General features: G+C 43.3%; 1 protein-coding gene across 1 annotated transcript in view; it reads right to left on the bottom strand.

The window, feature by feature from the left end:
- Nucleotides 1-4359: 4359 nt before the first annotated feature.
- Nucleotides 4360-23810, bottom strand: part of LOC107384125 (receptor-type tyrosine-protein phosphatase S) — a 99427-nt gene continuing 79976 nt past the window's right edge. Inside the window, exons 17-36 of the mRNA XM_054739092.2 lie at nt 23170-23810; nt 22290-22384; nt 19907-20157; nt 19596-19683; nt 19291-19509; nt 18512-18669; nt 18079-18093; nt 17851-17963; nt 16370-16467; nt 16004-16127; nt 15435-15610; nt 15142-15261; nt 14412-14566; nt 13906-14191; nt 9904-10082; nt 9464-9590; nt 9245-9370; nt 8412-8566; nt 8193-8328; nt 4360-4573 (exon numbers count right to left, since the gene is read on the bottom strand). The exon at nt 23170-23810 is cut by the window's right edge and continues 22 nt beyond it. Of these exons, the coding sequence (XP_054595067.2) occupies nt 4505-4573; nt 8193-8328; nt 8412-8566; nt 9245-9370; nt 9464-9590; nt 9904-10082; nt 13906-14191; nt 14412-14566; nt 15142-15261; nt 15435-15610; nt 16004-16127; nt 16370-16467; nt 17851-17963; nt 18079-18093; nt 18512-18669; nt 19291-19509; nt 19596-19683; nt 19907-20157; nt 22290-22384; nt 23170-23810 (3331 nt within the window). The 3' untranslated portion in view covers nt 4360-4504. The remainder of the gene's footprint in view (nt 4574-8192; nt 8329-8411; nt 8567-9244; nt 9371-9463; nt 9591-9903; nt 10083-13905; nt 14192-14411; nt 14567-15141; nt 15262-15434; nt 15611-16003; nt 16128-16369; nt 16468-17850; nt 17964-18078; nt 18094-18511; nt 18670-19290; nt 19510-19595; nt 19684-19906; nt 20158-22289; nt 22385-23169) is intronic.

Here is a 23810-nt window from a genome sequence, read left to right as displayed (position 1 = left end):
GTGTCCCTTGTACAGATTCTTGACCTGAAGAGGTGGCTCTCCTGTGTTGTGCCATGTTCTTGTGTAATTGTTGTTTAGTTTTCCCAATGTGGAGATCTGGACGGTCCTCACTACATTGGACTGCATAAACGAACTCACCGAGCTTCTTTTTGGGTGTTGTGTCTTCTGGATGGACCAGTTTCTGTCTGAGGGTGTTGTTGGGTTTAAAGTTTACTGGGATGTTGTGTTTGGGGAAGATTCTTCTCAGTTTCTCTGAGACTCCTGCCACGTATGGGACGACGGTGCCTTTGCCCAAAGGGTGTTGATGTTAGGTTGGTAGCAGAGCTCTCATGTTTAGCGTTAAGTTCAGTGAGATCATGGAATGGGATCAAGATTTTTCCACTGACAGGAAAAAGATCTCAGCTAACATAGCTGTACATTACACTGGATAACTTTCTGTGGCTGCATTCATTTTACATTTATTTTACTACCTTTTCCTAGAGCTGTCCTTAGTAAGCGCAAAGTCACTTTGGTTGTACACCTGTGCAATAGCAATAAATTATCTTGAATCTTGATTCCTGTTAAATGTACTTCCTGAATGAGTGACCTTTTAAGGCTAAAATAACAAAATGACAAATACAGTCAGAAGAGCGACTACTTTCTTCTTTTTTTAATGCATTGCATCACCACCTGGTATCAGAACAGGACTCAGTATTGGAAGATAATCAAAATTCAAACAACTTGGACTCGGATCAGGGGCAGAAATGTGGTTTTAACATCTCTAGATATGTCAGCTTTAAAAACTAAAACAATTATTTATTAACTAACATTAACACTAATATTAATGACACTAATTGATATATTTTTATTATGTTGTTTGAACTCAAGGGTCTCATTATCTGAGTTTTCTAACTTGTTGGATTGTGAATCTGTTTAAAAGTTTTGCTCTATAAGTGCCCCTTTTTTTACTTTGAGTACCCGCCCCGTCAAAGGTCTCTGCACGGCCCTGCCTGGGGTGAATTTCAAACCTTTCTCTTCATGGCAGAGAAACCATTGGATTTGAGAAACCACGAGCTCAAGTGGGAGGTGTTGAGTTAAAACTGAACAATTGGAGGTGATAGTGCTCAACTGCCACTGAGAACTACATCCCCCAGAAAGCACCAACAAAATGGCCACCATTGGTGATGAAAAACACCTGGGCAAAGATGGTGGGGGTAAACTAGGAAGCAAGCTCTACTCATAAGTTGACTCTAAAGACGCCAAAGGATGGTAAATATGACTTTGTTTATGATGTTAAGTTAAGGTTGACCATTAAAGTCATGTCGCTTATGAGTTTGTTTAAATACATGTGTTTTCAAGCATGTAGGCAGTTGATTTGTCATTGTCTTTGTTGCACTTGATGTTTTAATTTCCCTTTTTTAAAAAGAATAGAAACCTTGATTCATTGATTGAATTTTAGTGATTCAGTCATGTTTTAATTTATTTATTTACAATTTTAGTGTAGGACAATTTAGTGTAGGAAGTTCTTTGTTTATTGTATTTTATATAAAATGATGTGATGTTTAACACTTGTCTCTGTACTTTGAAGGTTATCAACCTGATGACTTAACTACATTAATCATTAAACTGGAATAAGAAAGACTGATGGAAAGTGAAAATAAGGAGTTGTTCCAGAGTGTCCCTTTGGAGTGTGTTTTAATATTTTCCTACAAACCTAGAAATTTCTGAGCTTTCACAGGTAAAAATTCAAATCCGTACATTTATTGTATAATTTTATGCCAACAATTTATTTATTTTCAAGGCTTAAATAGCGTCAAGCTTTCAGCCGATTGCTCTTTAATAATAATCATAAGTTGGTGCTAAAATACTATTTGAGTTGTCTTTGGTGTTTTTCTTGGCTTTAATGAAAAAATGAGAACACACTGGATCTTCGTGACAAGCTGCTTGTTACACAGTGGCTTAAAAAATGTTGGCTGTATTAATCTTCTGAAAAATATCTAAACTATTTCAGCTTTTGTTCAAACAAAAGGTAATCTTCTGCTCATCTCACCAGACATAAAATCTTTACATAAGCACAGCTGCTGTTGTTTAATCAGATCTGAGATGACATTCTTTTGGATTTTCTGCACGACTGAAAACATTTTGTATAATGAGTAGTTTTACCCCCATCTAGTGGCGTTTCAGTGAACAACACAAAGAGAAGCAGCACAGATTGCTGTTTATCCAATCATCCTGTTTTTAATACAAATCCAAGATACAATATCTACATCTATGGTCTGTAAGGAAAGAACAAGTACATAAGTGAGGGGTATGGCATCATCAGAGCTGGCCCTCAACACGTTTCATCTTATGTTTTCGCGTGTGCCTTTTAATATTTCTCTTGACACAATAACCATTAGAAATCAACGGAGTAACATATTTCATATAAGCTGAACATCGTCAAGACTCCAGGACCACACATAGAGTTCATATGAGAATAATTTCAGATTCAAACAATAGCTTTTTCTTCAAGGGCGTATAAAGTGTCTAGCTAGACGACGCTTAACCATTCGCTGTCAAAAATACACCTGCTACCATGTACTTCCCAGCAAACTAAACACCAGCAGCTCGTCAGGACAGGATCGCTGGATCTCTAACTCCTCAGACGCCCGGGATGCCATCGCAGAGGGGTGGAAGGAACCTCAGCATCAGCATCATCCCGCGGCAGGTAAAGCGGAGGAGGAGGAGGACGGGGATCAGGATCTCTGCCTCTAATTTACATCTTTAGCTAACTAGTCAGACATCAGTAATTAGTATCAAATAGCACCCTACACAGAGGGCATACGTCATCATTACAAAGCAAATAAAAAACACCAAAAATGACCGTTACAAAAATAAAAAATAAACAAAACAGACATCACCCTTCGACATCGGCTCGCCGGTAAAACGCACAAATATTCATAAAAGTTGCTAGAAATCCAAAATAAATAAAAACAAAATGAAAAATAACTAAATAGAATCATAAATATCTTTAAAAATTATATGAAATAAATATGCTGAAGTGAGCGATAATAAGGCTTTTTCTTTTTTAGCGACAATAAGCACTACATCATATCCGGTCCCATGTTATATATCTTGTGCACAGATGTATGTAGAGGACTCTGGTGATAGATTGTATGTACAAAAGTGGTGAATTGGCCCAAGATGTCTCAATCTGGGGCATTACTGTGCTCTTTAATCGCTGCATGAGACCAGTAACGATTATATTTAAAATTAGGAGGAGATGTACATCGATACCGAGGGGCAGGTGCAGGTCAACTTGCATACAGAGCCATTAATCAATTTCCCTTTGGGATTAATAAAGTATTTTTGAACTGAATTGAACTGAATTAAAAGGAAGAGGAAACTCTAAAAGAGGGTTTTTGTGGAGGAGGGGAGGAAAAAGGAAATGTCCGTCATGATCCTACATCACCTTTTAACCTGAAAATGGGGAAAAAACGGATCAAATGAATGCAGAATTTAACTGCAGAAGTGGCGTGATTCAAGTATAGGAGAGGAATATGAAGAGGACCATCATCAGCTGAAGATAATTTACAAGGATAACAATTTAAGCACACGAGCTGTAGGCAGCATGTTGAAAGACAGAAAACATAAAAACGCCAAAATAAGGCCAAACAACCCCCAGAAATAAAAACATTTCTTGCATCACTTTCAAGAGGAACTAATGGTGGAGGAATGAACAGCAAATAACAACCAAGCTCTGTTAATGGAGTCCAGATCGGTGGGCTCTGACTTCTGCTCAGAGGTCAGCGGTTTACTCACCGAGAGCACAAATCATGAGTGAGAATGCTTTGTTTAATCTAACTTGATGCTGGATAATAAAGGGAGCCGCCTCTCCTTGTAGGCCTCAGTTCTTGTTCACGCTGCATGGTTTAATCTTGGCACTGTGCATCTGGTAAATGAGCATCCACATGCTTCTCCGGGCGGTGAGTCCAAACTGCCGATGCTTTTGCAGCCGGATCTGCCTTCAGTAGCAGTAGACACCTTTGCAATAGACTCAGACATAGAAATGTCCACTCGGTAACTCCTTTAGAACATCAAACTAATAGATAGAAAGTTGAGGATAAAAAGCCCATTTAGGGTGCAGCAAATATCCAGGCTCTTTGTGTTTTTTTCCCTTAAATCTTTTAGTATTTTACACACATTGGAGTATCCGAACTCCTGTTCAGAAGCCATTCGTTATTTCACTGCTTCATACTGGAGATAGTTGACCACAACACACATGTATTATACGTCCTTCACACTGGAACACTGAGGTAAGTATATGGATTACACATAGAGAACCTCCTCACTCATCAGGGAACGCGCTGATGAGCTCCGAGTGCTGTCAGAGTTGCTGTTTTTGTGTCGCTTGGTGGCGTCAAGTTAGATTCTGCATCCGAGAAATGTTCACGTTTGTGTCGGGACCACCTTTCTCTCGTGTCGCTTGTTGGTTTGTTGAGTTTGACCTCGAAGCAGAAAGATGGTTGCACGGTTGTCTGTTCTCTTATGTTGCATAGTGATCAAAGCTACCCAGGTACTCGAGAGCAGCCTGGTAGCAGAACTGGTACTCATCCTGGGTGACACACAGAGGAGAAACAGGTAAGTCCTACTGCTAGTAGAATACCATAGATGTTTCTTTGTTGTAAAAAGTTGGAATAAAAAACCTTTGAGAAAGGCTATTTATAATCAGGGGTGTGTCCAAGGAGTGGCCTTGGGTAGCACATGCCACCCACAAAATGTGTTTGGCCACCCCACTGAGTTACATTTAAAATGACTTTCCATGATCCACAAAAGGCTTGGGGTTAAACCCCCAAACAGTAGGTGGCAGCATGCACTTTGAACATTGGTTTGTAGTCCTGGCTAACAGAACATTTCTGTATTATGAATATTATTATTTATTGCTTTTTTCATATTGACATCAATTGAATTTACTCCACACCAGTTGGTGGCAGTAATGCATCAAGAAGTGGCTTGCTAACCACCACAAAACAGCTCAAAGAAGAAAAATGGAAACAGCCACTTTGGAAGCAATAATGTGCAAATCTCTAATTTTTATCAATTCAATGTTTTTAAATGTATCAAAGGACCGTTGAGGCTTTATAAAGTATGTTCTGTGAATGAACCTTCTGAAGAACAGCCTCAGTTGTGAACAGAACAATAAGCTAACAGCTAATCCGAGCAAGACTAAGGATCTGGGGTCTCATTTATCAAACATTGTGTAGAATCCTTACCGTACTTAAGCTCAGCAAAAAAAAACATACTTACGCCAAGTAGGTTCGTGATCTATCAAACATGGAGTACGCACAGCTGCACGCAATCTCCGCTTCATGAATCGGAGACTAACAAGGTTCTCAGCTGCTTTTTAGTCACATCCCGCCCTCATCACGCCCACTTACTGCCATAAATAGTCAATGCAAAGTGCCTTGTGGATCTCATGCATATACATAAGCCGGCTGTTGCAGCGCTCCGCCAATGACATGGCGACCGTAGATCAAGGCAGATCAAGGAAGCACAATTTCACAGAAGCAGAAATTGAGGTACTTGTAGGTGAGGTGGATAAATGAAAGGAAGTACTTTTGCAAAACAAATAAGAGAAAATCCTACGGAGTGGCACAGCGTTGCTGAAGCCGTCAATGTTGTGAATTCTTCAGAGAGATCTGTGGCGGATATAAAATAAATGGTCCAATTGGGATTAGATCCCCAGACTCCCAGGTGAAAGTCACACATGCTAACAAGTCACCCAAACAGAGATCTCCCTTGTCCAAGTAGGCAGGGCGGATAATTAATTGGGTCACAGTGACTGGACACACACTGTTTCGGACGCATGACATTCTGTCTCAATCTGCCCCCCTGCTGATATTCTGCATTCCATGTTCTGTGCATCAGGCTGCGTGTGTGTGTGTGTGAGAGAGTGTACGCGCATGTGTGTGTAGGCGCGCGTGTGTGTAAGTGCGTGTGGGGTCTTGTTCTGTGTGAAAACGAAGCAGTACAAGTGATAATGCTGCAGGATTTCATAATTGTATCCTTCTCAGCAGCAGCACTGCAGGTGCTCTCCATGTCTACAATGTGCGTAAGCCAGGTCCTTAGTCAACTTAAAGTTGCGCACATTTTTCTGCTAAGTTTCCTTTCATAAATCCCAAAGTTTGCGTGGAAAGTTGCTTACGCAGTTTTCCGACCCCGTTTTGTGTGTAAGCAAGCTTGATAAATGAGGCCCCAGTGCATTAGAGAAGGGGTTCCCAATTTTTTTCCTTGAAGATCTCCTTGCTCATTTCTAAGACAAAGCAATTTTCCAGGAGCGGCCATGGCCACCCCTTCGGGGTGCCGCTGGTGGGGCAAAGTGGAAAGAAAAAGAAAATAAGCAGTGTTGCTGCCATTTTAAAATCACCTTACTCCCAAAACCAAAAAATAATGTGGAAGCCCCCCCACAAGTTTTACGCTGCTTTGTGCTCTCCTACAGAGCGCTGTAAACAACAGTGCTATCGAGTGTTGCATTATACATCACACTGGTCTCGAATGAATTAAATTACGGCATACATTCATTGCGCTAATCCGGGGGTCGGCAACCCGTGGCTCTGGAGCCGCATGCGGCTCCTCCGATGCGGCTCTCTGTGCTTGTAAAATAATGAATGGATATTTAAATAAAATGCTTTATATTTTACTGCATTAATTTTACATCTGTAAGCTAATTCTAAATGTACAGATTGTCTGCGTAAACCTGAACAGTTCCAACCCGGTCTTACTGTGAGACCGGGTTGACGGGTCACGCTTGTGCGTAATCAAAGGCGCTGTCTGAGCTGAAGAGGATATGAGATTCTGGGATTCTCCTCAGACGGCTCATGGATGTGATGCCACATTGGAGACAGGAACAAGCGCTATTCAGCCAAAATTTCATAATCAGGGTACATTTTCTAAGTGACAAGTCTCTCTGAGAGACAGGGTTTGGAAAACGCTCGCTTCAGTTGGAGGAATCTTCCTGCACTCGCTCTGGTTCTGCGACGCGCTCCAAGCCCCTCTCCACATCTTCAGCTCGCTGTGCACCTTACGTACGCGCTGACAGTGAGCTGCGCTGAGCAGTGTCCAGCTCAGATGTTCAGAGGGAAATCTTTTCTTGAGTGATTTAGCTACATCTGCGATGTGCGTAACGAATAAAACGTCAGCTCGTCTGCGTGCGTCAGGGTAATTCTTTCTCCGTCAAAATAAACGGTCAAATACGGGAACTATCTGGTCAACACAAGCCCTGCTTTTAACTGTTCTGTTTTCTTGTGAAAATTGTTGCAAAGAGATAAAATTTAACTTGATTAACACCAGAGCCAGGCGCACTGCGCCGTTATCTCCGTCACTGTAAATGAGGGAAAAACAAACTGATCGGATCCTTTTCTGACCTTCCCCACCTACAAAGTTTAATTACAACAATCAAACGTGACAGAGCCTGGATTTGTATTCTGAACAGTCTAAACATGTTTTAAAAAGAAACGTATGACAAAAGTGGCACCTGCTCTGTGAAACCACCAACAGGGTGAAAAATATCAAAATATTGTCGGCAGAGACGGGCTACAACTTCTGGATCCACTTTATATAAATCGTTTTATTGATTATCTTCTTATGAAAGATAACTCTGACGTACACGAGCGACCGGTACTGGCTGCTGTCACCTGTTGTGATTGGTTAAAGCAGCGCTCTGCTGTCTGAGGGTAGGCCCCGCCCACAACGCCGCGGCTGCTGTGGCTCCCAGTGTTTTCTTTACTGTGGGAAACGGGTAATAATGGCTCTTTGATGGGAACAGATTGCCGAACCCTGCGCTAATCAGTGACATCACTCCCTGCCAAAACTGTGGCAACATGCTGACGTCTTAATAAAGCCCTGAATGAAATGACTTGGCATGGAGAAGCAGCAGCTGAGAGGACCGAGCCAGCGTCCTTCCCCCGTCACATCCCCTCCTCCTAGAAATTTCCCAGAACTCTTAAAATGGAAACGAGGCTATTGGCACAAAGAACCCACATTATAAAATTTTTAGCAGAAATGGACATTTTCGGCTCAGATAAAAGTTTTCTGTCCAAGATTTATCCGTTTGATTCATTGAGTGTAAAGCATCGTTATGCTTAAATAACTAAAAATCATCAAGCGGCTTCACGAACAGGAAATCCTCACATCTGGACATGCTCAGGTAGGACTGGACTTGGACATGTGCTTACCTCAGTCTGCACCATGGCTGGTCTCTGTGTGCGCAGCATTTTGACAGTTTGGAAGATGTCCACTGCCCCCTCGTAACGCATTCTCTCCAGGACGATACTCAGAGTGATGAAGACACCGGTCCGTCCAACACCAGCACTGCAGCCATGAAGAAAGATGGTTAGGCTTCATCATAAATAAGAGTTATAATAAAATGCACAGCAATGAGGGCAGCACATCACCTGCAGTGGACGGCGATTGGCCCGTCCTGGCCGAACTGCTCCTTGGTTTTGTGCACTTGGCCAATGAAGTCGATGAAGCCTTCCCCAGATTTGGGCACGCCTTGTTCAGGCCAGTCAGTGAACTGGAACTGGCGTACTGTTCTAGACTGGCCGTCCTAAAGGAAGCGAGTGAATTGGAGGAATCAAGAAGATGTAAATATCTCAGGAACAACAAAAGGACCTAATGTCTTATTAACGTTTATGCAGAAAACGTGTGGTTGAGATCCGTTCACAATGACTATTTACAGAACTTCTCGGCATATCGACTGAGGGGAGAGGATCTGCCAGGCAATATCCTCTTTTTCTCCTAATGATTACTGTTATCTGACCCTGGATCAGTTAGCTGTGGTTAACTTAAAGCTGTAACGTCAGTACGTCTGCCACTGTCAGCCACTCAGCAGGCAATTACATCTTTTCTCTTCTGCTCAGCCTTTCTGACTCCCCTGTAATGGAGATCAATAGAGCATCTGTCGATATGGAGTCACTGCAGGCCATGCTTAACTGGACTTATCTATGACTGGCACATGTGTGTACGTGTGTACATGCACACTGCCAGGGTAATCTGGAGGCGGCATGGTTGACTGGGTAGCCGACAGCATCTTGTCAATAATGTGAACCTGTCACGATACGCACATTCAAATTCGAAACCCCTGCTTTGCAACACACACGACAGGTCGATAAGACACGTTTTGCATCGCTGCCCCCTAACGACGCCGAAGGAACTGAGCTGCAAACTCAAACCGGATGTAACAATGACAGGATGCATCATACAGGAGTAGGAGGAGAAGACTCACCCTGGCATCTGTGACTTTGAACTCCCGGAGGATGTACTGGGGCATGTTGTACTCTGCCATCGGGTCGACCACGAAGTACTGATACCTGGCTGAGCGCTCAGCGGGCCAGTACTGGTGGCACTTCTCCTGATTTATCAGAGAAAATTAGCATGTTTAAACTCACTAGCAAGGTAAATCGGTTATTTCTGGCCTTTTTAATGAAGTGTAAAAGGCCCGTACCCGACCCATTTCTCTCAGCTTCGTCAGCATGACCACGATGGTAGAGTTGTGTTCCCAAAGCATCCTCCAGAAGTCCTCCGTAGTCTCCGCCAGTGGGCCCTGGGTGGCAATGTAGCCTCTTTGTTGCCTACACACACAAACACACAAACACTAAGAAGCCACCTCCTGTCCCCATTCTCCTTCTTTCTTCCTCTGCCAAGCATCACACTAAAAACGGGGTCAGGCTTCAGGCAACAAGAGGAGCAGTCATAACAGTTGTGTAAAAGCACGCTGAACGGCTGAATCATCAGGAAGACGAGACGAATCATAGGAAGGAGAACGGAGCAATGACAGATCCGACCCGACGCGGTGAGAAGCTCTCCGATCCATTCACTTATCAAAGCAGGACGAAAGGGGCGGCTGGGTCAGGTCAGATCAGTGTTTGTGAGAGAACATCATACCTGTATCCATCTATATAGCTGGCGTTGATGTAGTCGGAGCCTTCCAAGCCTCTGATTGGCTGGAGGCACACACGAGTGGTTTCATAGGGCATGATGTTCACCAGTCGGTTCTTGAATTTGTTGCAGGGGAGATTGGCTGTGACAAACCGGGACGTGTGGGCTTTGGTGTTAGCCAGGCGCTGGAATAACAGAGAATAAAAATGTAGGGCAATGCATGTAGATTCAGCACACCAGAACGGAGGATGATTTAGGACTATACTAACATAACTCCCCCCACAGAGATTAGATTAAAAGGGCAGTAAAGAAGTTATTTAATCTTTATGGATTATCTGTTAACAACTTAACTTTGAGGTTAGAGTTTTCTGCATATTTTGTTCCTGATGATCTCTGAGGAAAATGTTCCCTATTTGAATGGGATTTTTATATCAGGGCAAAATACATATTTAAGCAGTTTGTTTAAAAAGCAAACCTACAAAAAAGATCACATTTAGAAAAGTGGAACATGTCAGGAGTTCAGCTTTATCTTACTTGAGTCAAAATGAGACACAAGTAAAAAACTAAATATTTTAATATAATCAAAATGGGAACATTAAAGTGACAAAGTGTATTTCTCAGGCGATAGGGGGCAGTAGATAGCTAATCATTGCAAACAAGCCGTATTTTTGTGTGCAAGTAAGACGTTACCAACGGATGGCCATTAGTGTCAGAAATGCCTGTGAGTGCAACCTTCAGCAAAATGGCCGTCGCATCAGACTCGCTTTCATCACTTTAACGAGCAAAGTGGTAAATGTGTAAAACAACAACGTTTAGAAATGGTGAAAGTTTTGCAACAGTTTGTTACTAATCAGTAAATGTGTTTTGTCCTCCTGGGCTCCCGTAGAAGGAAACATGGCGTTGCCCAGAGACTTAGGGTGTGTCCGAATCCACAGGAAGGATGCTTATGAGTACGGGTCCTCGCCGGTCTAGCAAGGCCGGGTCCTTGAAGACCGCTAAAACCGGAACCCAGAGGCTCTGAATTCGGACAGTCTAGCCTTCACCTCTATGGTGGCCCGTAGGTCCCATCACAGCCGTGGCGGCAGCTACACGCAAAGGAAAAATGCTAAAGCTAGCGAAAATGGAGCAGGAATATTAAGGAGCTACAGCAGCTTCACGTCCATCAGCAGCGTTTGTTCACAACCGTTTTCAGGTAAAGTAACTTTGTTTGTTCTAGAAGCTTTCAGGACTTACATGTTAACTTTAGATGGTTTCATGTATGTTTTAAGCTACAGAATGAACTTGTTAAACGTACACAACACATTACTACAGAGTATTATCATGTAGGTAATTAATATAAACCAAATGCATTATAAATGTCGAATGCAGTAGGATGTTTTCTAATGTAAATTGGACCTTAGAACTTATTTTGCAAATAAGTTCAAATGGGGGTAAAACGTTTTAAAAAACAGGCTTTTCAATAAAATAGCATTGAAGTGTTTTCAATGTGCATTTGTTTATTCAACTTAAGCCTAATAATGATTAGATCTGTCTTAAAAATGTAAATTCTCTGCAGTTTTTATTTAACTATTCCCTGCTGCTTTTCTTTAAACTGAACAGAACCAGTGTACTGCAGGTTATAGGTTTGTTTTACATTTTTCTATTAAAAAAACTCAATCTATTACAGGTCAGCATGCACTGTGCTGCACATCTGCAACGGTGCTGGTGAAGTTGTGGGTCTGGAGGATGAGCCTGAGGAAGATGTGTGCGGAGGAGGTCAGTGGTGCTCTGTCCTGCAGGAGGTACCAGCAGACCACCACTATTGTTAACAGGCAAGTCATTCACAGAAATGTAACAGCCGTCGTCTGAGCCAGCCCAGCAGGCCCTGTAGATGGACGATGGAGTGGACAGTGAGAAGAAGCGTCCCAAAGCTCTCTGCAGATCGTCCTGTAGGATGTTCCTCTGACCAGAAACATCCAGCCACGAGTCTGCTCCAGCCCTCCATCCACGCCTGGATCCTCCTGCAGCACATCCAGCTGCACTGTTAGACTTTCTGCTCACTCATTTTAAATAAATGATCCAGGAGGAGTCACTCAGGTTAATCCTGTTTTAACCGTACATAACTGGTCCATACTGGTTTTGATCTGTAAATAAGTGTAACGTATTATAAACAATCTTGTCTCCTTACCATCTTTTCATCTTCTGTTCATGTAACATGTTCAAAAAACATCTAATAAAATTGGTGATAAAATCAATGACCAGAAAGAGTTATCAGTTAGTATTTGTTTCAATAAATGTGTTCAAATATCAAACAACTAAATAACATTAACATGATGACAGTAGAAGGCCTCTCTCCCAGGAGGACCAACAGGTAAAGCCTCTCCAGACCCTGGACACCTGCAGTCCTAAACAGAAAACCAGATCACAGGTGACAAAAAGGCAATAAACACATTTTTACATTTATCCACATGAGAAGATAAAAATTATATTCTTCACACAAACTTCTTACTTAATTAAAATGGGTCAGCTGTGTAAATCTCTGAATGTAAAACTACTTTTCACAGAAGAACTTCTGTGGCTGTGTGTAAACAGCTTCACTCTTAACCTCCAAGCTTAATAAAAACGCTTCTTTGCTCCGTTGTTCTTAAAACAAATGACAAGTTTAATTCGCTACACACACACACACACACACACACACACACACACACACACACACACACACACACACACACACACACACACACACACACACACACACACGGGAATAACTGGGACCCGCGATACAAACTCGTTCTGGCTGATTTCTGCCTAAAATGTAATTTAAAGAACAAACATACAAACAAAAAATATCTATAAACTGAACCGCTTTTTAGGTTTCTACGGCTAGTTTTTAACAAACTTACGTTTAAAACTTTGTAGCTCTCCCCATTTTGTCTTCCTGCTGAAAAACCACAGCCGGTGCCCAAAGCATGCTGGGATAGCCTTGTTCTGTGAGGATACACCAGACCCGTCCTCGAAATGTGGGTGGAGCGAGGACGCGAGAATGAGTGTTCTTTGAATTCGGACAGTACTCGTCGCTGCGCTGTGACGTCATCGCACTCTTACAAGCATCCTTCCCGTGGATTCGGACACACCCTTAGACCCACTCCCGTGTTTATTAGACCCAATTTTTATGGTTATACCTTACAAGCCTCCAATATTTTTCAACAACTGGGCTTCATTTAATCCATTTTCAACAACTTTTCGATGGCTATTTCCAGAAATGAATGGCAAAAACTACACATTGTCTCATTAAGGTATTTTTGTTCTTTTTTTCTTTATTAAACTATTTATTATGGAAGCCCTGAAAGGCAAGAGAATTTATTTTGTTTTTGTGGCATTTTTCTAAGGTTATTATTTATTTCCCACTTCTCATCCAACAACCAGCAAAAATGTATTTTTATGCTTGTAAAATTTTATGGTATTTTTTTGCTCAAGGTGAAAAAAAATTCTAAAGAAATTTCCAAAAGTAAATATCACATTTTTTCATTTGCTGAGCAGGAAAAAAAACACTTTACAAGAGAAAAACACACTTTTTGCTGATTGTTGGATGAGAGGTGGGAAAGAAATAAGAAAAGACAAAAAAATGCCACAAATAAATAAATACAAACAATCTGTTGCCTTTCCGGGCTTCCGTAAATCTTTACTGCTACTGTAAACATTAATATTTAAGTTGACAGTTTAAGTTTTGTTTTGCAGAGCAAATTCATACAAATTACAACAAAATTAAACTGTAGTGATGTTTTAGTGCTTTTGAATTATTTTTCTTTACAAAATGCTGAACAATATCAAATTTTTGACAGGTAACAAAAAAATTTGGATTTGTTTAAGTTCCAAATAATATTTAGTATTTAAAATATATTTATATACACAAAAGAGTTTAATAGATCAAGATCAACATTATTTAATGACCTATTAAATATTTATTACAACATTTTATTCTCAGAATCAAACTTTTTTGTTCTCTTTGACCCCAGACGGTATTCCCACCTTAAACTCCAGCTCCATGCCAGTGATGTGCTCTCCAGGCTCCACCTTGGACAGTTTCTGCATGTAGGAGTAGAGACTGCGGGCCGCAACCTCAGTGTTCCCACAAGCCACGGCCTCCAGCAGGGCCTCGTGGATGAAGCTGTACTGGTCCTCCGTCTGCACCATGTAGTTCCTCTGAGAGCGCATTAGCGTCACGTGACCATAGATGTCCACGGTGCGCTCATGCCGAATACGCTCCAGCATGGCGTCGATGACGATGAAGCAGCCGGTGCGACCGACACCGGCACTGGGGAAAAAGGAAATATTTAAAATAAGGGGAAAACCTGACCATGTTCCTTTCTTCACAACAAAACAAATGTTAAAGCTCAGATTTCGATCTATCTGTTTCACATACATCTAACATGCACCCTCATCTTACTTTAAATGAGTTGTTTTGAGCATGAAATCCTTCAAATTAGCAACATTTAAAAATAAACTTAAGTGCAAATTGTTGGATTTGTGCACACCTGCAGTGAACAATGATGGGTCCAGCATCCGGGGGGTTGCAGGCTTTGACCCTGCGTAGGAAGTTGAGGAAGGGGGTGGGATACTCTGGAACGCCGTGATCGGGCCAGGCTGTGAACTGGAACTGACGTACCTCTCTCCTCTCACTGCTGCCACTCTGATATTAGAAACAATCAGAAGAAATCTGACTCAATAACAGCAAAATGTTCATTAAACATTCAGTAATTTGTGTTCAGGAAGGTTTTAATGTAGAAAACAAAAATTTTTGTGCTGCTTAACACAACCGTTTCAATGCTGTAGTAAGAATGTTTTAAAAAAAAGGTCAACTCTGTGCTGCACTCTGCTGTTTTTAATGTTTTTAGCATCTGGATGTTTCACAGGATGTCACACAAGAATCTAGAGGAGCTGTGCTGCACTGAAAAGCTCCAGCTGGCCTAGTTTCTGTTTGTAAGTAGGCCACAGGGACATGTCATCCTGACGGTCCTAGATTAGCCCCTTGCTAGAGAAACCGCTCCGCTTCCAGCAGTCACTCCATCTCAGTGCCTGAGTCAGGAACTCAGCAGGATGTCCAAACTAATCTATCGGCCTGCGTGGAACAATACTCAGGGATGACGGGGAGATTGATGATTAGTGCGGCTGCACCTGGGCTCAAGCTCGTGGGGGTGGAGGAAAAGGGTGGAGCAGGATCAAACAAGGGGCATGGGGGGAGGAGAAAGGAGCAAAAGCACTCACTTTGTGGAGGGAGAAGGTGCGAACGCAGAAGGTTGCCAACTCCATGGTGTCCAGCAGCGTGACCTGAACCATCCCGTATGTCTCTGTGCCGCGGCTCGGCCAGTACTGATCACACTTTATCTGTTGGAATAAACACAAACCAGCATCGTCGTCCCTTCTAAGACCTTTTTTTAAACGCAGATACTCTTAAAATAAAACCTGCAGGGAGAACAGACACTAGGCCGGTGTGTGACGGTGCTCCAGATAATAAAACCAGTGTATTTGGGTTTGTAGGTAACGGCCTGGTGTCCTACCCGTGACTTCTCCTCCAGGCGCGTCATCATGACAACAGATGCGGTCCTCTGCTCCCACACCATCCTCCAGAAGTCCCCAAATGTCTCAGCCAGGGGCCCCTGGGTGGCGATGTAGGCATTCTGCTTCCTGTAGCCGTCGATGTAGTTGGAGTTGATGTAATCACTTCCCAGGATGCCTGTTAAATAAAATAAAAATAAAAAAAACACAGCTCCTAGGTAATCTGCATACATGACTAAATAAATTAACCTGTGTGTGTGTGTGTGTGTGTGTGTGTGTGTGTGTGTGTGTGACATCAAACGGCCCAACACAACGTTCGTTTCTAGCTGCTGCAGCTTCGTCACAGAGGCAACAAACAAACAAACAAACGGAGCTGTGCTGATGTAAATTCATGAGCTGCAGATCAAACCCTTTCTCCTCCTTGTTGTTCTGCAGAAGAGCTGGCTGCACTTGAACGCATCCGAGCCGTTTGTCAGTTTCAAACCGCTGCACACAGCAGGTCTCGGCAGAGTTTACAGTTTCTGATTTTATCTACGTGCTGACCCGTTGAACTCAGATTTGCCCCCCTCACCTTCTACGGGGGCCAGGATGACTCTGGTGTGGTCGTAGGCGATGACGTTGGCGTAGCGGTTTTTGGGCTTGTTCACCTCCAGGTTGGAGTGCTCCCAGGTAAACTGCTGGCTGGGGTCGATTGACTGCAGAGACACAATAAACGCACCTGTTAACGCCGTGCGGCGGCGTAGCGACGCTGCAGGTTAATGAAATCAGTGCGCCGTGTCACGCAGACGGCAATAAATCACACGGCCGAAGAAATCATGAACTTCTAATCTGTACACAGATAAACAAACATTAAACAACATGCTCTTTATGAACACCTCCAAACAATCAGGATGTTGTCTGTTTATTTATGCATCTGAAATGATGATGCATCACTCGCCTCGTACTCCTGGGACAGCCTCAGGTTGTCGTTGGCTTTCAGCAGCTCGATGTGCTCAGCCAGCTCGCTGATGGGGATGGGGGGGTGGCTCATCATGCCTGCGCAACACAAAAGGGTCAGAGGTGAAGGAAAAGTCATCCAAATGACCCAAATCGCTGCAGGTCGGCGTCAACCGCGGTGTGAAGATGCGACGATAATTACGCGACGGGGCAACACCTCGTACCATTAAGGAAAACGTCGAGGCAGAAAATCGATTTTTATTCATGTGTGAGGACAACGCCGGACCAGGCTGGTTTGTCTGTAAATAGTTTTTCTTTGATAAATTGCTTTCTCTGTGATCAGAGAAGCAGCGACACAGAGAAAACAAACAGACAGAACACTAATTAGGTGCGCTGCACACACACACGGATGCATAAAGGAAGCTACCCATGGCTCTGGCTATCATTTCTATTCACAGCTGGAGATAAAAAAGGATGCAAACCATCATCACTTAAAAGGTTTACATCAGAGGCATTTCCTGAGTTAAAATCTTTTCAGAGAAGCTTTTAGAATCTTCTGCATTTATCAGTTCCCTCCACAGACCGACAGCGTTCACAGGTAAGCACGACAAAACACTCCCGGCACGACCAAAATGACCCCAGACATCATCAGCCGCATGGATTTCTATTTATTTTGTGCAATAATGAATTTCAGTGCATCGAGCATCTGAAAGCACGAGTTTCCTGGGAGAGGAAGAAGGAGGAGGAGGAGGAGTGGGCGAGGAAGAAGTTTCAAGGTTGCTGCCATGCAGGAAGAAAAACACATTCTCCTGATGAAAGAGAGGAGCTGTGCTCGGTTGGTGCAGTGGTTTCTTTTGCATCCCAGGAATATTTAAAAATAGAAGACTTTAAGGCCTTTATCTATTGATTAAATACAAATGTGTCTTATTTGGCCTTTCTGTGAACTGGCAGGTAACCTTTCTGTGTTCTGACAGATGCAGACATCCTTTCAGCAGAGATGCTGTGAACCACGAACATAACAGGAACACAGGCTACTCTCCTTCAATAGGAGAGGAGAGAAATGTTTGATCCCAGCATGCTCGGGGGCAAACGCCAGATAAACATTCTCCTTTACCCCACTTTTACTAATGATCACCTTAAACACAGACACGCGATTTTGAGCAGCATTTACATCGATTTCTGCAGAAGAAATCTGTAGCCGGGCATGTGGAGCGTGGGCGAGCGGAGATGATGAGATCCTGACACGGCGTAGTGACTCAGACGTGACTAACCGCTGACTGTACTACCTGGGCAGCGGCCATTTTAATCTTAGGAACGTTGCTTGGTTTGTGCAGGCTACGATGGAAGAAGGACTTTCTTGGTCTTGTCTGCATTTTCTTACAGAGGATAAAATTAGCTGCATGAATATTTTATTCCTGAATGAAATTAGCCCCCGGAAGGACACTTTATCATGCAAATATCAAGTCTTTTGGTGCTTCATACCGGGAGTCTGAAAATTGATGCGTCTCATCTCCACGGGATCCGTCGGGTGATGCGCCATCAACTCCACATTGCTCAAAAGGCTCTTGGTTCCTGGTTCGGAGTCCTTGCGCTTGCTGCAATTATTACATCGTTAGCATCACCTCATCACTTGACACGGTGTAGAAACCGGTGCCGTGTAATCACCGTAAGTTAAAAGGAACAAAGAGTTTGACACTGGTTTAATCTTACCTGTCAGGCTTGCTGCTTCCCAGGAAACAGGAGCAGGAATAATTAGAAAAGGAAAAGGAAGGAAACAGATTGTTAGAGAGGAGGATCAATATTTTACATTGGTATTCGAAAGCTCGATGACTTTGCAGCACATTTCGCAGAACTACCGGGAAAATATTTGAGCATTTGGGCGAAAAAAGCCAAACAATACACATCTTTGTGTACGGGCTCAAGGTGAAGGCTGAAAAACCACCCGGGCTTTGTCTCAGAACCAGCTGACATTGTAAAAAACAAACAAAAAAAAAAGCCCAAGAATCAAGCCGATCTGATCCTCTAAGAGAATGAAAGCTGCTTTGGCATTTGGTCGGTGAGACCAACCGTCTGAGTCATGGCTGTGGTTGTAAACTTGACATTTGATTTTTATTTATTTTCTCATGAAGTTCAGCCCGCTCACTTTTTGTACAGGAGGATAGCAATAACGATGCAGATGATGAAGACCACGGCCAGAACGGGTCCGACCACCCAGATCAGGCCGTCGCCCGCGTCGAAAGGCTGCGGGTCTGAATCCGGGGCGATCACGGGCTCGGTGTACGGGCTGGCCACGTACATCCTCTGGAGACACAAAAATGACACAAACATACATTCTGTTGAGCTCTCATTCTTTCTTTTCCAGGAATTCTTTTATTTTGACACAAAATTAACAAAACTGTGGCCAAGAGAGGCTGTAAAACCTCTCCTTTCCTCAGCACTCATCACCTGTATTGTTAGAAAACCGTTGCAGTGGATTGCGCGAGACTAAAAATGACACAGGCTGGTTTTCCGTGAACAACAGACATAAAATATGAAGTTTAAAAACTCTTGTAGAGAAGCTGAACTGCTGCATTTTTATTAGATCTGAAGGACTTCTGAAGAGCATCTCTTGGGCTTTCCTCCAATACTAAAATCTATTATTTTTTACATTATCCATGTACGCCTATTCAAATGCACTTACATGCCAGCGGTGCACACAGGAAATAAGTCCTCCACTGCTCCAGTCTGTAAACTCACTCATTATAAGCAGTGCTGATGGGAGTATGTGGGCTTATTGCATTTGCCTACAACACTTTGACTGACGGGAATTATATTGTTTTAGCAGTGCAGCTAAATTGATCACAATATCAAGTGACAGCCAGCAGTAGAGGAGGAATGGAGGAGCGCTTGTAAACATGGGGGTGGGGATAAGAGCGTTCGTACCCCTGTCGTGGAGTTCAGCTCAGCCAGGATGAAGAAGATGTATTCCTGCTTCGGCTCCAGAGCTCGGTTCTCGAAGCCTCCGTAGTCCAGCTGGTCCCCCAGGGTGAAGAAGGCGGGGAGGGTGGCAGGTGTGAAACGCGCCGTGATGTAAGCCCGCTTCAGGTCCACCTGCTTCTGCTGGCGAGCATCCCTCTGCCTTTGACTGATGTCTCTCAGCAGCTGAAGAGAGGATGCAGACAGGAACAATGACCTTTGTGACTTATTAGTGGGATGGTGTGTTTTAGGGTCTTCTCTACGGCTCTCACCTCTTCTAGGTCCATTTCATCTGGACTTTTAGGGGGCCTGATGACGCCACGGATTCTCCTCAGCGGAACCACGACGACATAAACATTCCTGTGGAAGCAAAAGGAGGAAAAGTGACATAAGGTCTGCTTCACTTGCATAACGACAAAGTTCTGGTTTCCGTGCCAACTTGTGGGAAGTCTCTACCACATCTTGCCAGTTACGTAACCTTATCATCCCACCTCCCTCGTAACAAAGTGGAATCTAAAGCACGCCGAGTCAGAAGACGGCGACGCAGCTCTCAGATGGGCAGAACGAACGCTAGAAAACGTACCTGACAGTGCGGGTTTCCAGAGGTGGAACGATGATGGTGACCGTGGTTTCGGTTTCACGGGTGTGGTCGATCTCAGGGCGGCGGATGGTGATCGTCGGAGAAGTCTTGGCGGTAATGCGATGGCGGAGTCCTCCCATGTTGTCCTCAGGAGCCGTGATTTTAAAGTCATAGCTTGTGTCCGGCTGGAGGTTTGGGATTACGGCCTTCTTCAGGCGAGCGTCCAACTCCACCATCTTTTGATTATACTCCACCTAGAAAGGAAAAATGAGCAGCAGGGGTCAGATTTAACAAACTAAAATAGTTTTTGTTTGAATACTGAATTTATTTAATGTTTGCTTTTCTTCTAATTTAAAAATCACATAAATTTGGATTAAGATTTTAATGCAAATCAACATAACTACAATACGGTTTCTTTCTTGTGTATTGAGGGCTTTAAATGTAAAGCTACTGTTCACAACAGCTATCCTATTGATCAACATACACATGTGTGCAGTCTGTGAACGTTACCATGGCAACTATTTCAATGCCACATAGTTGGAGGTGCAAACACACCAGTCACAATCAGCAAACATGAATTACAGCGATGGCAGCAGACAACATATCTGGTCTTCCTGACAGGGGCGCTCCCAGAAAATTTTGATAAGGGTGACCAGATGGGGCCAAAGAAAAATTAGGGGTGGCACAGTAAATTGGTCCTTGTGATAACTCAGGTAGATTTTAGCCTGTGGCGATGTGTTGCTCCTTTATTTTTTTATTAAAAAAATATGTATCCAAAACCCTTAACTCAAATTTAAGAAGGACACACCTTTTATAAAAAGAAATTTCAGTCATGTTATTTCAAAATTAATTTTAGAATTGTATCTTTTAGTTTAATTCACCTGTTGCTGTCTTCACAAAAAACTACGGAGATATTGACTTTTTTTATGGGGAGCAGCAGAGACATGTAATTTATTTAAAATTCAGATTATTTCTTTACTCATTAATTTTGTAATTTTTTATTGAGTTCCACATTTATGTCTTTATGCCTTCACTTTGGAGTCGCTCTACCGCATTTTTCTTGCTGAATACGCCTGTAAAACTCCGTTAGCTTCGGGTTAGCATGTAGCTAATGTCCCGCTAATCTCAGACCGTGGGGCATGAGCTGGTGGAAAAGGCCACGGTGCCCCGCTATGATTGCAGCGATCTGAGGCCCTGCCCATAATTTAACAATCCCGGTCCATATTAGATCTCCACAGGCAACCAGAATGACTACAGCCTCGTACGGGAGACAGTCTTTCGTGTGGGTGGGCTACCCTGGTCCCCGGAGGCATGCTTAACTTCTTGGGTTAGCTAAGTTAACTAGTAGCTACACTGATTCATTTGTTCCAACCCTGTTCCAAACGTAACAGCCACCTTCAGCTCCACCTCTTCTCCCAATTTTGGATTGTGTGGGAGTGTTGAGATATGTGACACGGTCAAAATGGCGGTGGTGGGAACCTCCCATCTTTGGCTTCAACCTGCCCCCTGCGGAACAATGGGCGGGCTACGTCCATATTTTATATGTCAATGGTCAAAACTAAAACTTGCTGGACCGGATCTCCAGGACCAGGATTGGGCACCCCTGTTATAGACTTTCTTGATAAACAAGAAATACTAAATAAATCATTAAAAAACATTTTATTGTCCTTATCGGCAAAACAATCTGTTGATATTTCTTCAATATACCCAGGAAGTCTATTTGAAAATGGTAAGTGTTCCTAAATCCACACACAAAAACTTTCAATTGAATAATGCAATCCTTAAATTTAAATTGAGATGAACTAATTGATACGTTCTGTTATACAAATGTTTTGTGTCCAAGTTGCAACAATAATTTGCCACATTTATCAAATATTCCTCCTAATAAAATCATTTGCATCTCCAACAGAGACTATCGTGATGCATTGTGGGTAACGTGACACCATTTTATTTGTATGATCATTTCAAAGTGAAAGCAGGAAGAATCTGGCTGCATTCAGCACTGATAAAAGTGCTTGTTAGAGCGCATTTGTGACACGTTTCTTTGTTAAATCCCCACAGAAGGCACATTTAACAAAAGACACTAAGGGATCTAAGGCCAAAACATTTCATAGCCAGGTCCAGTTGCCAAGCAACCAGTGGAAACTCAAAGAAGTTACCAGACTCAATCAAGAAATCGATAACAAACCAGTGAATTACATAATCGTGAATGCACAAACATTTTTTCTTTTGGATTTTAAAGTAACATTTTTATCATCTTATTGAAGAAATACAATTCCATAAATTGTAATAAAGCAACAAGAAAAAAAAACTAATTAAAAAAAAAGGTAATGAAGATTTTCTATTTCGGTAAAAATGCCCAACACACTCAACAGGTGAGACATACAATAAAGTGATAGGGGTTGGTGGTCTCTGGAAAGATCCAGGTGAGGAGGACGCTGGTCTTAGTGGACAGCTTGACTGAGAAATTTCTCGGGACATCTAGAAAACAAGTAAACAAAAAAGCAAAGATACAAAAAGCAGGTTAGTCATGATTTACTTCAATAACAACAAAATATGAAACAAAAACGTTTTTTTTTTCTCAGTGAGAACCTGTGAAAACGTAAAAGAGTCTGGCGTGTTACTCGGGGAGGAAAACATGATGGTTAGGAGGATGGGCAGGTGATGAGGAGTGTGGATGACAAGAGAAATACAGGTAATGGACAGATCGGCTGCAGGAATGTGACATGCCACATTGTCAGAGTGTAAGTCTGTGTTTGTTCTGCTCAGAATTCAGCATGTCAGCAAAAAGGCTCTGGAAAAGGTGGCAGTGAAGGTCTACCAGATAAAACCCACTTACCTGCACACACAGCAGCATCAGGCGCCACATTTCCCTTCAAACGAGACCAAACACTTACCTCCTCTGGTGGATTCTGTACACCCAGGGCCCTGTATTGACTTTTACCTGCAGGTTTGTGTCAAGCAGTGCTCTTGCAGCAAACATCCATTCACAATGGGCCTGCTCCCACTGGTGGTGAAGGGTTTAGGTGATGAAGGTACAAGTGAGTGAGTGGAGGAGTTTTGGGGGAAGTAGTTGTGTTCCTCTGGACTTTGCAGGTCTTGTCTCTCTCAGGTGGACTGGTGAGACGGCACACCTGAAAGAACTGGCCCAGACTTCATTTATTTAGTGTTTTATAGGAACGTTTTAAGGTAGCCTCCATAAGAAACGGGGGGAGATGTGAAGCTGAACCAGTGCTTAGAAGCTGATAGGTGTTCCCCAGGCCTACCTGTTTCAAAGGCCAGGGTGAGACACAGCAGAGCGGGGCTGAACGGGCCCGGCCCAGCCTTGTTGTGGGCTCTGAGCTGCACCTCGTAGGCTGTGCTGTGATTGAGGCCCACGATTGTGTAGCTGGACTCACTCGCTGGCAGTGTGATCAGCCACGGAGGAGCAGAAGGGGCGGGTGAGACGGAGGGAACTGGGTCAGCAGAAAGTCTGGGGGCTGCAGCCTGTTTGTAAGCCACGGTGTACTCTGTAATGACACTGTTACACTCATCTGGGGCCAGAGGTAGCCAGAAGAACTGGAGGGAACAGCAAGTCGCGTTAACAAAATCAGTTAATTTAGGGTATCCAGAGGGCGGAGATATGGGAATATCAATTTCCTGCTGTGCTGCGTCTCCGTAGCCCACGCGGTTTATTGCGGCGAGGACGAAGAGGTAGGAGGAGCCCGGGGTTAGGTTTCCCACGGTGAAGTTTCTCTCACGGGGGGAAAAATCCTCCGTGGTGTTTAGAGATGAGTTCTTCAAGCCATACTGTAGATGGTAGCCTTTGATTTCCAACGGGGTCCCTCTGTTGTCGGGGGCCGTCTCGGGGCAATCCAAAGGAGGAGACCACCTCACCACCACTGATGTGGCAGATTGTGGACGCACC

This window comes from Nothobranchius furzeri, chromosome 11, assembly GCF_043380555.1.
Source record: "Nothobranchius furzeri strain GRZ-AD chromosome 11, NfurGRZ-RIMD1, whole genome shotgun sequence".
In the NCBI taxonomy this organism is placed as follows: Eukaryota; Metazoa; Chordata; class Actinopteri; order Cyprinodontiformes; family Nothobranchiidae; genus Nothobranchius; species Nothobranchius furzeri.
Note: the sequence above shows the minus strand (reverse complement) of the source record. Positions and strands in the feature narration are given on the sequence as shown.